A 15,992-nucleotide genomic window follows, 5' to 3' on the forward strand; every position below is an offset into this window, starting at 1 on the left:
TGACGGACAGAGACATCGACAGGGAGATGCATTCACATTAGGAACCCAATATTAAACACATTGCTATGCTCGCATAAGACTCATATTCAAGTCATTATTTGTAGCTTGCCAAAACAGAGGAAGGGTAACATGATTTGAATGCTCCACATGCTAGAACACCCGGATACCGTGTCGTGGAGAGAGGGTTGTATCTGGATTTGTTCAGGGGATACACAGTGTGAACCTGCAGGGAAAGAGCAGAGCCAATGGAAACCCAGCGTGACCTCTTCATTCACACAGAGCAGCTCGGATAAGCCTTTGTCCCTCTCCTCCTCTCCAGTCTCTCGGTGCTCCACCCTCGGTCTCTGCAGCTCTGCCCTTCCTCCTTCCTCCTGCGTTTCCTCCTCTCCTCTACGACCTGCTCTTCTATCCATCCACCATTTCCCTTCACATCCACCTGTGACCTGCTGAGCTCTCTCTCTCTCTCTCTTTCTACACAATCCGTCTGTGGCTCTCTCTCACTACCCGCTCTGTTAAGACCGATTTAGCTCAGCTTTTCACCTACAATATCGCCCAAACGATTGCAACACAAGGATGTAAATAAACAACAATAGCCAATCTAATGATTCTCTCTCCCTCCATCCTCCCTCTGTTTCCCTTCCTCATTACTTCTTCCTCTGCCCTTTCTCCAACCCCTCTCCTTCCCCCTTGATTAGTGTGTGGGGTCGTTAAGTGTGTAGGTGTGCGTGTGTGTGTGTGTGTGTGAGTGGTTGCTAAGTGTGTGTTTGTGTGAGTGTGAGTGTATGTGTGTGTGTGTGTGTTCGCTAAGTGTGTGTGTGTGTGTGTGTGTGTGTGTGTGTGTTTGTGTGTGTGTGGGGGGGGGTTATGGTGTTTCCCTCCACCTACGCTATTTCATGCGTCACAACCCCCCTCTCACAATCAAGCACACACACACACACACACACATAAAAGTATGTTAATGCCCCTTATAATCTCCACTGCAGTATATTAGGTATGGTGTGGCACATCTCTCGTGTTGTAGTTTTTGTGTGCGCGCGCTTGGGTGCGTGCGTGCGTGCGTGTGTGTTTCCTGGGGCATGAAATAGGGTGAAAAGAGGGAAACACTGAGGCTAAGCTTGCGTCAGTCAGATAAGGGGATGTGGCTAGTGTGGTGCTAAAGAGATGACAGAGGGAGAATATGATGGGTGTTCTGCAGAGACGTTTCATATTGTCTATAAATATTATATTATATTGCCACAAATTACCAAATCAAACTATTATCATTGCATTCGAATATATATATAATATATTGTATATATATATATTCCAATGCAATGGAATATATATATATATATATATATTCTATATTAATATCTATATATTCCAATACAATGGGATATATATATTCTATATTCATATATATTGCATATTGCCTAGCATTGCCACCACTATCTTCTACCAGCGGGCTTCGTGAGCAGGGCAGCAGCTGGTAAACACACAACCTGAACTGGTGGATTTGTTTGTTTGTTGGCGCTACTGGGGAGAGCTATCTCACCAGCACAGTTGGTATGAGCTCACCTGGATAGGATAAAAACAAAGATAGAGCTCGGGGAGCTGATGAGCACTTATTTGAAATATAATGGATGTCAATTGATGGCCAAATGCCCAATTTCGGAACGAGTCGACAGCGCGAGAGGAGGTCTGTTGAACATAAATATACTGACAGCTGAATGTAAGGTGTGGCATTCAGGATCCTCCAGTGTGATTGCAGGGCTGCAGCCTCCCCCCGCTGCGAGGTGCGCTGTGTGTCGGTGTGAGTGGAGGGCCAGACCGCCGCTCGCCAGAGGACCCAGCAGGGTTAACGCCGAGGGGAATGGGAGATTAAACAGGTAATATCTGCTCCGAATACGTGTGTGTGTGTGTGTGTGTGTGTGTGTGTGTGTGTGTGTGTGTGTGTGTGTGTGTGTGTGTGTGTGTGTGTGTGTGTGTGTGTGTGTTTGGGAGGAGAGGGGGAGCATGTCTGGCAGACGGAGATAAGTAAGGCGGGAACTCTGGGGGAGGTGGTGGAGGGTGAGGGGGAGGCTGTACTCTGTCCCTCTCTGCCATATCTAATTTGTTCTATTAAAACCTAATAATACATAATGATGAAGGGGGAGCAATGGGCAGAGGAGGACATTGAGGGTTCAGGAGGAGTGGGTGATGAAGGAAAGGACTGCAGGCAAGGAGAGAGAGAGAGAGAGAGAGGGCTGGAGAGAGAGAGGGGAGAGGGCTGGAGAGAGAGAGGGGAGAGGGCTGGAGAGAGAGAGAGAGAGAGAGAGAGAGAGAGAGAGAGAGAGAGAGAGAGAGAGAGAGAGAGAGAGAGAGAGAGAGAGAGAGAGAGAGAGAGAGAGAGAGAGAGAGAGAGAGAGAGAGAGAGAGAGAGAGAGAGAGAGAGAGAGAGAGAGAGAGAGAGAGAGAGAGAGAGAGAGAGAGAGAGAGAGTCTCTTGTGCTCCGCCCGGCTGGCCCTCTCCTGGACAGACCGGGGACTAAAATAAGCCTGTCCAGCTAGTTGACCTCAATCTAGGAATCCATTTCCCCCAGAAACCTTTTCCTGGTCCATTACGAGGGCCAGCCTTCACACTCATGATTGGACTTCTCCACTACAGCAAGCGTGGCATCAACCTTACCAATTTAGCACTTGATTATCTTTCAATATGGTGTGCATCCAGATGACTTTCGCAGATAATTTATGACGTGAATCTAGAGCTACCGGAGTGCAGAAACAAGCACAGTATTCTCACCGTCTCCAGACATAAGAATATATCTGCACCAATATCAACATAACAATCATGAGTCACATGAGCGCACACACACACACACACACACACACACACACACACGGGTTCCTACCTTGTCGTAGAAGCGTATCTCGTAGTCGAGGATGATGCCGTTCGGCTGCTCGGGGGGCGGCCATGACAGGGAGAAACTGCGGCTCGTTGAGCTCACCTGGTGCATTATGGGTACCAGCGAGGGAGCTGACAAAACACACACACACACACACACACACACACACACACACACACACACACACACACACACACACACACACACACACACACACACACACACACATTAAACGATCAACCTGATACTCAAAGATGAATGAACATCAGCTTGGATAACAGGTGGGAGTCCAATGTGAAATTGATGAATCCAAAAAGATGATCACACTAATCGTCTGTGGTGTTGTTGTTTGAGACAAACACACATTAGAGACAAGCGGACACACATTTTCAGGACAAACATTAACGTGATACAAAATGTCAGACATTTAATCAGTTCACAATCATCAAAATCGAAAAAATAACAAATGGATAGCCAGCAAACAGCGATACGACTTTAAACATCGGTGCAATTCAACATAGCAGTAGCAAAGCAAGCATTTTATAACACTAAGGCCCAATCCTATTTCTACCCCTTCCCCCTTACCCCTTCAAAACAAGGGGGAGGGGTAAGGGGAAGGGGTATGGGGTAGAAATGGGATTGGGCCTTAGAATTGATTTTGAGATTTAAGTTTTGCCTAGGACAGAGAAAAATAAAGAAAGCCAGACGCTGACATCAATCAAGTGTTGGATTCACATTTACATTCAGGGCATTCAGCAGACGCTTTTATCCAAAGAGACTTGAAGCAGTCGGTACAGTAAGGATGTTCATGGTGTTGATATGGACCGCTGCCGCTTGCGACTCAGGACGTACACGATGGGTTTTCCATCAGAAAAAAAGTGCCGTTAAAGCTGAACACAAGCACCGCTAGAAATACCGCTTGTGTCTGTCGGCTTAAAATATTGATGGCACAATAACTGCGGGCGCTTTTTAGTCTGGAAGAATTACACTGTCAAAGGGCGAGAGAGAGAGCGAGAGCGAGAGAGAGAGAGAGAGAGAGAGAGAGAGAGAGAGAGAGAAGATAAAACGAAGGATGCAAGGAAAATATATATATATTATATATATATAAATAAATGAAGGGTGGATGCAGGGAGGATGAGGGGGGGGGGGGGGGGGGGGGGGAGAGAAAGAGCGGGCGAGAGAGAGAGGGAAAAGAGATGACAAGCTTATCACATGTTTTATAAATCACCCTTGTTTCTTTGCCCTCGTTACCTTTAGCGCTATAGTCCCCGGCACACCACTAATCCACACACGCACACGCACGCACGCACACACACACACAGACCACACAAACAGAAACATCAACACATAAGTGGAGGCCTGAGCCAATCACTCACCAGCCTGGTTGGTGGTGATGTTTATGGACAGTTGCTGGGCGGGATAAGGGCTCTTGTTGGAGACCCCGTTGATTGCCTGTTGATCACAGCGGTTAATGGTCAGTCATATAATCGGACTTCCTGCTCCCCCCAGGCCGCAGCCTCTCGCGTGCGCTACACTCGGTGTGATCGCCGAGGCTTCAGGTGCCGTTAAACTGAATGAGCGTGCTCTGAAGACAACATGAGCTCGAACCTGTCGTGTTTGTGTCTGTTTAGACGTTCAGTTCCAACGCTCGAGACACTAAACGAGTTCAATCATCATGTTTGCAGTACCAATCACTTTTGGTGTATTCGTCTTGACCGAAGCAGCATCAAATTGTGCGTTGTGCGTCAGCGCCCGCTTATTGTGTCGTATTTTCAGCAGCACTAGCGCTAAAAAATGACGTGATTTTGATTTGCAAACAGATAAGATACATTTTCCTATTCATTAAAAAATAGAATCAGTATTCAGTTAGTGATGCCCTTCCCTTAGATCAAACAAGATGCAGTAAACTCTAGCCGGTCTTCCCGGCTGAATTGATTATGATGGATAACGTGCCCTACAAAGGGAATGCAGTGGGGACCTGAACCACAGCGGAGCAGGAGCCCTTCTGTCATGAAGCTACAAGCAACAGCATACATTAGCTTGTTTGTTGCTGTTTGTTGGTTTGTATAATTGATAATATTTCTATGATAAATTATTGTATGTACTTGCTCATTTTGCCATCTGTTACTCTACATGTATTCACTATTTGTCATCAAGCAGGCTATGTCTTGAAGAGACATGAAGAGAGATCCAAGTCATTTAGGTGTCAATGCATCTGGTTAAAGGATGCCTAGAGATTGCTTGTGGACCAAAAGCCAGACGCTTCAGCTGGGTGTGGAACACAGTATTATTATTATATTACTTATATTATAACAACTATGGTAGGAACATCCACCCTGCAAGTCAGAATCGCTTATTAAATTATCAAAGATGGAGGTGACTGGCAATGGTCCAGCAAGTGACATTGTGAATCACTCCCTGTCGTAGTAATTGTTCACATTGTTCCTAGCTAAAGCTCATTCTCTTAGCATACGCTGTTAACATGCAGGACGCGGACTGCACCGCCCATGCATCAATACAACCATCGAGCCGTACACTGGATAAGTAACATAAAACCAACGTGTGCGTGTGTGTGCGTGTGCGTGCGTGCGTGGTAAATGCAACAAACTCTAAAACTCTAGTGTACATCTCCTCCTCCCGTTGCCTGCAGCGCTCTAAACGCATCCTCACAGACCCTTCTCATCCTGCCCATCATCTGTTCCTGTTACTCCCGTCAGGGAAAAGGTTCAGATCAAAAAAGGCACGCACCTCCAGGATGGCAAAGAGCTTCTATCCCTGTGCAATAAGGCTCCTCAACAGCTTGACCACCCCACTCCCCACCCCCCTTCATCTCCCCCCGCCCCCACGGGTTATCCCCCCGGCCCAGCCCTCCCTGCCCCCCATGGACTGCACTCTAAGACTTGATGCACCTTAATATGGAGATATAGAGATATATTGCTTTTATTATTTTATTATTATTTTATGCATGATATTTATGAATCTATTTATCAATTGTTATTTATTATTATTTAGCTGTGTAAGTCTGGTTGCCTCTACTGTCTCGTTGTCTTTATGGCAATGACAAATAAAGTACTTTGAACTTTGAACTTTGAACTTTGTACATGTGACAAATACACACACTGCACCACAATACACTGCCCTGCACAAACTCATGCATGGACCACAGACACACACACACACGTGCGCACAGACACACACACAGACAGACACTCACACATGCAAGAACCGCACACACACACACACGCATGTACCACACACACACACACACACACACACATGCATGTATCGCACACACACACACACACACACACACACACGTCGGTTTTATGTTAATGGCTGGAGGCGGCTCTGTGGCCCTCGGGGTCCTGACCTGCACGTCGAAGGTGTACGCCGTGTGGGCCCTCAGCTTGCTGATCTCCACGTGGTCCCCCCTCAGCCCCCGCCGGCCCGGGGAGAACGCCACGCTGTCCTCACAGGACTGGCACGTCCGCCGCTCGCTGCTGTGGCAGCGGCGGCACAGCACGTTGTAGACCAGGTCGCCGCGGTGACCCGTGTCGCGCGGCGGGCTCCACTCCAGGACCACCGAGGTCTCGTTGACGACCGAGACGAGGTTACGGGGGGCGGAGGGGACGCCTGGAGGGAGAGGGAGGAGGGAGAGAGAGAGAGAGAGAGAGAGAGAGAGAGAGAGAGAGAGAGAGAGATCCGGTAGGGAGGGAGGATTGGGTGAAAATGGAGATGGATGGGAGGGAGAGGAGGTAGAAGAGAGAGAATTGGGAATGAGGAACAAAGGAAGATAGAGAGACTGTAATTAGGATGTGAAGTCTGTCTTGTGGAGTAGTGTCAGACCCCACCCCGCCCCCGGCCCCCCCGGGACCAGCAGGACGAGGTTATATCCCTAGTCAGCGGGGATACTGGTTGATGGGGGGTGTATTTTAATGAGACGTCCTGGGCTGGGTTATGATGTTCGGTGATAATGCCATCAGTTAGCGAGAGCCCAGCGATAGATAGCCGATAAAAAGTCTAGCGCCTGGATTTGCCCCCCCCCCCACAGAAGCCTTCATCCCTAGGAAAATAATCTGCCTCTTCTTCTTAGGTGTTCATTCATTCGAAGTTTTTTTGTCCGACAACTAAAGAGTGAGCCCAGAGCTCCTGGGAAGTCTCAGGCCAGTCAATTAAAGTCTCATCTCACAGTTCACCTCTGTGTTTCCTCTTCAAAGAAAATACATGTATTTATACCTCCCTCATTGCAAAATAATCACGTATTGTTATCTGTTAAGTGTATAATATGGGAGATAAAATACAGGGCATATAATGCAGGCGTTTCAATTTACATTCACATTACTGATATTTCCGCAGATATCTTTTTTATCAAAAATGATTTCTTCACTACACTGTACAATATACTACACACTACACTCAAAAGTGTTGTGTGTTCTACATCAAAGACCACAGTAGAAACCATACAAGCTATCCTTGTAATTCATTTGAGCCTTGTACACCCTCTCCCTTACATGCAAACCTGCTTCTAGGACACCATTAATGCACGCGTGTCTTCGTAGATAGTTCCGCGATGAATAATGATGTAAGTATGCAGAGCCTTTTCTTTATGGCTTCATTAAAACAATAAAAAGTTCACGGCATGATGTGTCAATCTGATTCATGATTTGGATTATTTTCCTGTTTCCTATTCAAACGACTTCGACGATGCAAATTATTAATCATAAAGAGCAGAGTGCGAATCACACAACTGCTGGCAATAGATTTGGATCTGGTTCTCTGCTTTTAGAGGGAACACTCTTATTTTCCCCCACAAATAAATGCATTTATTTTCTAGGTCATTGTCTCACAGAGGCTCCATTCATGAATCTAAATCAGCGTTGACACCTCTATGAATGAACAAGTGTTTTTCTTAGCTCCCCCCTTCCTTCCATTATAAGCTATTGCATGCAGCTCACCTCAACAATATGACACAACACACATGCAGGAATATGCATATTTGAACTCCTGGAGGATTCTCGCCATACTGAGGGACAGTGATCCATGGCGTTAACCTAGATACGTCCAAAGACTCCTTGTTGGAGCAGCTGCGTAGCAAATAGAAACCACATTGAACCGGCAAATGTTCTGGTTTTGTGTTAGCGAGCTCTCTGCCAGCATGGCTCTGAGGTCCGTGCTTGTAATCCCTCCACCTACCAATGGCAAAGCCCCTTAGTCACACACACATGCACGCACACACACACACACACACACACACTGAGTAAGTTAAACAGCATCATTTTGGACCATGTCGAATGAGGGTGAGACTATGGTACAGCAAACAGAGAGGGAGAGAGAGAGAGAGAGAGAGAGAGAGAGAGAGAGAGAGAGAGAGAGAGAGAGAGAGAGAGAGAGAGAGAGAGAGAGACAGAGAGAGATAGAGAGCGAGAGAAAGGGACAGAGAGAGAGAGAGAGAGAGAGAGAGAGGGAGAGAGACAGAGACAGAGACAGAGAGAGAGAGAGAGAGAGAAAGGGACAGAGAGAGAGATCGAGCGAGAGGGAGAGAGACCGAAAGAAAGAGAGACAGAGCGAGAGACAGAGAGAGAGACATATCAAGAGGCAGGGAGAGACGGCGACCCAGAGACATTAATGCAGAGAGACAGGATGACACAGAATGAAGTGACACACACACGCACACACACACACACACAAACGAACACACAAAGCGACTCACTGGTGCAGGTGTCCTCCGGCTTGTCCACGTCGCCACGGTAATAGCCGTTGCGACAGCCGCAGAGTGTGGCGGCCTCGGCAGTGGAGAGGCTGTTGGGCGGGCACTGCTGGCACAGCCCGGCCCCCTGGAAGGACTTGAAGGTGCCCTGAGGACACGCTGTGAAGACAAGACGGGGGGGGGGGGGGTTATTACAATAACAATATAACGGCCAGCGCACCAACCCTTATCACTACCAAGGGCCCACAGTGTGGAGGACGATGGGAACCCTGGAATTGTTTTTAAAAACATTTATTTAATTTAACTTCCACTAGCCAAGTCTCCCCCGTGGTGTTTGACTGCCGAGACGGAGAGACTGATGGTTTACGCGCTATTGATATTCAATGCTCAGTTGTACAGTGTTTTACTGTGATTATAGATTTCGTTTTTTTTCACTATACCCAAACGCCACCCGGAGATTTTCGTCTGACACAAAGGGAACAACAATAAATCATTTCAAATTAAAAAATATTAGAGCTGTCAAGCGATTAAAATATTTAATCGTGATTAATCGCATTAATGTCATAGTTAACTCACGATTAATCGCAATTAATCACAAATTATTTTTCTATGCTAAATATCCCTTGATTTTTTTGTCCCATAATTCTTCTCATTTTAATTCTCTTATCAACATGGTGAAGTGCATCGGCTTGCCTTGTGCAAATGATTTTTTATTGATAACAACATTGATCAAAACAGGACGATACAAAAAAAGAGCCTATAGTGCAATTAAACGACTGCTTTGAACAAATGTCATTTGAACATAGCAGTCGGGCTACTGCTTCTTTGTTTTGAGCCAAAAATAATAATTGCGTTAATCGCGCGATAAAAAATCTAACGCCGTTAAAATTGGTTTGCGTTAACGCCGCTAATAACGCGTTTAACTGACAGCTCTAAAAAATATCCAAGAAAATGAATACTGTGAAACACGTAAGCATAAACGGCCATTGACTATTTTTGACGGCATAGAAGCAAACGGTTTTGCTTTCGGACAGGATAGTGTCAATGTTCACGGACAAAGACTTGGACAATCCTGAAACACTCATTTAGTTGTTTACATTCTACTTGTGTTATTCATTAGTATGATATGGAAGACCTAGAGGAAAGGTGACATCTCAAAGGAAAACAGTATTACTATTAAACATGTCCTGGAAAATAAATCTACTTTTTTATCTATCTTATCAACCGGAACTACTTCAGACCTTAGTCATATCAGGCGCTTCACATACACAGTTTCCATAATGCTCCGTATGTCATTGGATTTTAAGATCCAGTAATTCACATTTCAGCGCATCCTGGTAGTTGATTACCCAGGGGCTACAATTAGGAGTGACGGAGAAGATCTTCACTGTGATTATTGAGTTCTGTGGATGATTATTCATTCATGTATCTCATCTCGTCCTGTTTAAGCAGCAGAACAGCAATGCGTACTTCAACAGTGTAAACTCATCCAAACCCAAACCCACATATTTTTGCTTTTGGGAGCACATATATCTAACCAATCAGGGCCTATCTTCCCTGATTCAGGTAATCCGCCTGTAATCCTCACTTAAAGTAAAACTAATTTAATATAAAAAACGTATTTTTTTATAAAAAACGTATTCTTTGATAAATTGACTGAGGAATCAGTGGGCTTATTAGGTGAGTGCTGCATGCAGCGCTCAACTACTGTTCTTCATAAGTTTTATTCTTTCTTTCTTTATTATTCTCTACAAATTTTGGAACCTATCTCCTTCCTCAATTTTTCACCTAGAGACTCCATCCAAATACTATTTAAGATACTTTTTTCTACTTTTAAAATATAATCTTTGAATGAATCCCATGTACTCCCATGTACTTCAAACTGTTCAGTTTGAGGTAATTCCGTTTGGATATTATTGTACTTCAAACTGTTCAGTTTGGTACATCAGACGTAACTAAATACATTTTCAACCGTTTATCTTCGTTCAACACATTTAAAAGATCTACACACTTGTGTCTTCAATAATATCGAAACGGAATTTCGATATCATTTAAACTTTCTTCAGAATCACAGTTCTAGTTTCAAACTGTCATATTCTACAGTTGGTTCCATTGAAGCCGTCTGCCCATTCTGATATTCAAATTACGTAAGACGTCGTAACTCGGTCAAATTTCAACAGTTTACGTTCGTTCAAACCATTTAACAAATCTACACACTTGTATCTTCAATAATATCCAAACGGAATTTCGATATAATTTATACTTTATTCAGAATCACAGTTTTAGTTCCATACCGGCTTCGTTTTCGGTTGGTCTCATTGATTTGCGTTGACGCCGGTGCAGTGCGTGAGGACGTTAAGCAGTGTTGCCAGATTGGGCGGTTTTCCCCGCCAGATTGGGCTACTTTTGGAGGACGTTCAGGCAGTGTTGCCAGATTGGGCTATTTTTAATCACGCACCTGCTCGCTATTCTCTTAAAGACACACACACACACAGTGTGTGTGTGTGTGTGTGTGTGTGTGTGTGTGTGTGTGTGTGTGTGTGTGTGTGTGTGTGTGTGTGTGTGTGTGTGTGTGTGTGTGTGTGTGTGTGTGTGTGTGTGTGTGTGTGTGTGTGTGTGTGTGTGTGTGTGTGTGTGTGTGTGTGTGTGTGTGTGTGTTCAGCTTTCCTTCATTTCCTTCAGCTGTCACTTTACTTATTTCCAACCATTTACATTTTCTTAAATAGTGTGCATGTTAACATTGTTTACTCCATTTAGACTTTTGGACTTTTGTTCAAATCCCTTCACTTGGTTTAAGCCATTTAACGTTTCTTTATGTCTTAATCTATCTGGCTTTATTAAAATATGAACTCACTTTGCACTACAGCACTCACCACAATTTCCGCAGGAATTGCATTTTCTAGTTAGATGATGATATGGTTATGTGAAATGTATTGGCACCATTGTAACCATAATAAATCTCTAATTTACTCTCTCTCTCTGTCTTTCTCTATCTCTATAAGTCTCCCATTCCCTCTCACTCTCTCTCCCTTTATCTCTCTACTTTTCCTCTCTCTCCCTCTCTCTCTCTCTCTCCCTACTGTCTCCTTCTTTCTCTTTCTCTCTACTTTCTATCTACTCACTCTTTATTTCTCTCTACCTTTCTAAGTCTCTCTCTCTCTCTCTCTCTCTCTCTCTAATTCTCTCTCTCTTTGTGTCTCATGATCTTTCCGGTTGCGTCTCCTCACACAGTGCGGTGTGTGGTATAAATGTTGTATGTGAGTTTCACCGTGTGTGTGTGTGCTCCGTTCTTGAATGGAGTGGAGTAGTAGATTTGACTTGCCGAGGTCATTTATTCAACAACCACTCGTACACATGATGCGTGTCACCATGGCGACAAGTCTCTCACTCTCGCTCTCTCTCTATTCTATTCTATTCTATTCTCTATTCTCTCTCTATCTTGCTAACCTCCTTTTCAATGCCAGCCTTCAAAAAATTCAGAACTGCTCATTGCTGTATATGTAGACAGACAGACAGACAGACAGACAGACAGACAGACAGACAGACAGACAGACAGACAGACAGATAGATAGATAGATAGATGGATAGACTGAAAAGAGGGAGGACTATAAAGAAAATGAAAAACAATCAATTATGTGAAACGTATAATATCACTGGAACGTGTGGCAGCAGTGTTGGGGAGACATCCACCAAACAGGGAACAGATGATCTTCTCAACCGGGCTTATTGGCCCTGATTAAATGTTCTTGGAGGCCTGTTTCTAGGGCTGTGTGGGTGTGACAGAGAGAGAGAGAGAGAGAGAGAGAGAGAGAGAGAGAGAGAGAGAGAGAGAGAGAGAGAGAGAGAGAGAGAGAGAGAGAGAGAGAGAGAGAGAGAGAGAGAGAGAGAGAGAAATAGTGTGTCTGGGACCAGCAATATTAATCTCAGAGAGAGTATTGTGGCTTCCCAGCATGCGGTAGTTCTCAGGTTTTAGTCCGTCTCAGATTTGCGTGTGTGTGAGTGTATGTGTGTGTGAGTGAGTGTGTGTGATTGTCTATGTGTGTAAGGGAAATCCATTTACAGCAAACAATTATAACCAATATGCATGCATCAAAGTCGCCACCCCATGGCTTCAAAACACACCTATTACACACACACACACACACACACACACACACACACACACACAAACAACTTTTCAAACAGTAACTCGATTTTCTTGTCAAATAATCAATAAGTGATGTGAGTGAGGAGGTGGAGACATGCCGGAGCAGTGATTCTTCACACCTTGTTCTAAATCATTGGCTGAGTGCAGAAACACCATTATCCAGTCACATGCGACAAAGCTATTTATCATGTCTGCTTTTTTTTCCGTACCCAAATCTCTGTTGGCTCTGTCATTTATAATGGAAGATGGTTGGGAGCTGTCCATTTATCTTGCGCTCCTGTGCAGTGTCTCCCGTGTTTGCTAATGACTGGGACCTTTTCCAGAGTGCAGCATCCAAACCCACCTGAGAAGCAGCAGGGCGCCGTGTCTGCACCTCACTCTCCGCGGGCTTCGGAACGACGTGTTCTCTCTCTCCTGCTCTCATTCGCTCTCTACGTCTCACTCCCCCTCAGGGACAAATCTGCGACTGCAAAACTGAGTGCATGAGGCTGTTGTTCCCGTCGCCTCCCTATCCCTCTGAAGAGGAACACGGCGGTGCTTCGGCCCTGCAGCAGCGAGCAACACAACTGCTTGCAGCTCATGCATGTTGGTGACGAGTGGATTTTGCTATTCCAGCTCGAAATGATGAATAAGAACTCAGCATCATGGAGACTCTTGTTTTCTTCTAAGCATTTGTATTGAACACTGTGCCTCTCTCTCTCTCTTTCTCTACTCTATCTAACTCTTTCCTTCATCTCTTCCCCTCCCCCCCTCTCTCTCTCTCTCTGTGACAGTTTGGTACTCATTTGCGCGAGGTAACCTGGCTCGAACACGCCAAAGAAATTAACATGTGGGGAACCAATCTCACTTATCATTTACCCAAACATACACATCTCATCACCAATGGATGCACACTCACTCGCACACATATAGGCATACACACAGACATATACGTGCACACACGTGCACAGGATGACTCTCTGGGGACTGAGTAGGACGGAGGGAAGAAGGAAAGGAAGCAAGGATAGATGTTGCAGAGAGGGAAGAGGAGTGTGGAAATATGAGCGCCTACATATGGCTCAGCCTTCCAGCTAAACAGAACAGGAAGTCACAGACAACCTACAGCCTCTTTACACAGTCACTGCTGTTCTTTTGATACAAAGCGAGATGCCCTACTGGCACACAGACACACACACACACACACAGACACACACACACACAAACAGACCCGCACACACACACACACACACACACACACACCGAAACACACACGTACACGCACATGCACACAAATGCAACCAAACACACACACACATGTATATACACACAGCGTCCAACACTATGAATACCTTCAAATTGCATCGCTCCCCTCCCCCATTGAGAGGTTGTGGAAGTACCAGAGACGTCGGAGAACCCAGCGCCGTCTGTCTGGGTTCATAACACCATCCGGAGGCTCACATAACTCTGCTTCAACTTTTCAAATTGAACCAGCGAAAATTAGCTTCGCTTTGATGTGAACATGGCTTCAGGTTATTTTAGTCTGGCTGGATTTATGAACAGCCAGAACACAGACAGAGAGGGCAGTAAAACCCGCAGTGGAGCTCTAGGTCGGACCATGGGGACTTTGGGATTTCAGGCTTCTCGTGAACATATTTAAATGCATTATTGTTTTCTTGTAAACGTATTTGATGCAGGGATATTGCTTGTGTATGTATGATACATCACAGGTATTTGAATATGACGGTACTCAAATGCCTGTAATTTTTGGGCTAAATATGGGCATTCAACGTGTAGGATGAAAATAAATAGCAAACTCACAAACAGCTATACTCCTGGCACAGACACACACACACACACACACACATAGACATACAAATACACACACACACACACAAACACACACAAAGACACACACACACACACACACACACACACACACACACACACCCAAACACATGCACACACAAAGACACACACACACACACACACACGCACACACACACAAATCCACACACACACACACACACACACACACACACACACACACACACACACACACAAATGCACACACACACAAAGACACACACACACACCCCCCCCCGCTCCCCCACCTTGGCAGACGTTGGCCTTGTCGGGCTCGTAGCCGGCCTTGCAGCTGCAGCTCCCGATGGGCACCATCCACTCGCCGTCCCCGTTGCAGTACAGCTTGATGGGCACGTCCAGCTCCTCCGCGCTGGCGATGCAGCTGCCCCGCGCGATGACCAGCGAGGTCGACTCCGCCCCCGTCAGCGTCTGCACGGGTCCGGGGGGACGATGATCGATAAATAATCAACGACGAAGTCATGTGTTTGCATTGATGCTCTGTATGCATGCAGGGTTTCATTGCAAACACAATAACAGTAAGTTTTACTTTTACTTTTCATTTAGATTGTATTTAACTGTATGCCAGTCACCCTAGTCTATAACTTGTGAATAACATAACGATTTACACTCCTTGACAGAACATAGAACATAGTTAATATCTCTTCAAAGGAGTGGGGTAACGTCACACGTGGTTCTGTCCTCCTGCTTCGTTTCATAGACCTCACGTACCTCAGGGAAGAACGCAAAGTTCTGCACCACGCTGGGACACTTCTTGTAGAAGACGCGGACGGCCAGGAGGGACATGCAGGCCCCCAGGTCCTGGAAGGCCAGGTGGAACCCCCGGCCCCGGGACAGTGGGCCGAAGCTCCGCACCTCGGTGTTCACCTTCATCAGCCGGCCCCCGAAGTCCACCTGGGAGAAGCTCTCGTCGGCGGCGATGGTGTCCACCTGGGACGGAGAGGGGGGGCACGGAGGGTGTGGGGTTGGGCGGGGCGGGAAGGAGACTTTAAGAGGGAGAGCAGCATATCTGCTCAATCATAGTTCATGGCACTTCCATCTTGTTGTGTTGATGCATGTTCTCCCCACTGCCATCACCACGCTGAACAGTCACAAGTAGGCAAAACATCCACTCCATTTAGTCATCTCTTTGCACTGCTTGCATTATTTTGCATTCATTTGTTGTCATTGTTTTGGACTGTCTCTGTCTTGTATGTATTTATTTCGTGTAAATTGAACCTGCCTTGTCAAAGACGGATTCCGGTCACGTTTTTCTTATCTTATCTCTTTTGCCTTCTCCAGTTCATTTATTTTCTTACCACCTTGTTCTTGATTGGTTGTTCCAAATCCATACCGAGCCCTAACTCATTATATTTTTACTTTATAATCGTCGGTTGATAAGCTCTTCCCCACTGTGTGACACCCATCTGGATGCA

The 15,992-nt window shown here is 45.6% G+C and overlaps 1 protein-coding gene across 1 annotated transcript in view; it reads right to left on the bottom strand.

The window, feature by feature from the left end:
• The window catches only part of LOC115555802 (ephrin type-B receptor 1), a 49,421-nt gene that overhangs the window by 18,783 nt on the left and 14,646 nt on the right, over nucleotides 1-15,992 (bottom strand). Inside the window, exons 4-9 of the mRNA XM_030372836.1 lie at nucleotides 15,289-15,507; nucleotides 14,808-14,988; nucleotides 8,574-8,729; nucleotides 6,234-6,496; nucleotides 4,240-4,315; nucleotides 2,870-2,994 (exon numbers count right to left, since the gene is read on the bottom strand). Of these exons, the coding sequence (XP_030228696.1) occupies nucleotides 2,870-2,994; nucleotides 4,240-4,315; nucleotides 6,234-6,496; nucleotides 8,574-8,729; nucleotides 14,808-14,988; nucleotides 15,289-15,507 (1,020 nt within the window). The remainder of the gene's footprint in view (nucleotides 1-2,869; nucleotides 2,995-4,239; nucleotides 4,316-6,233; nucleotides 6,497-8,573; nucleotides 8,730-14,807; nucleotides 14,989-15,288; nucleotides 15,508-15,992) is intronic.

The sequence above is a fragment of the Gadus morhua genome, chromosome 12 (assembly GCF_902167405.1).
Source record: "Gadus morhua chromosome 12, gadMor3.0, whole genome shotgun sequence".
In the NCBI taxonomy this organism is placed as follows: Eukaryota; Metazoa; Chordata; class Actinopteri; order Gadiformes; family Gadidae; genus Gadus; species Gadus morhua.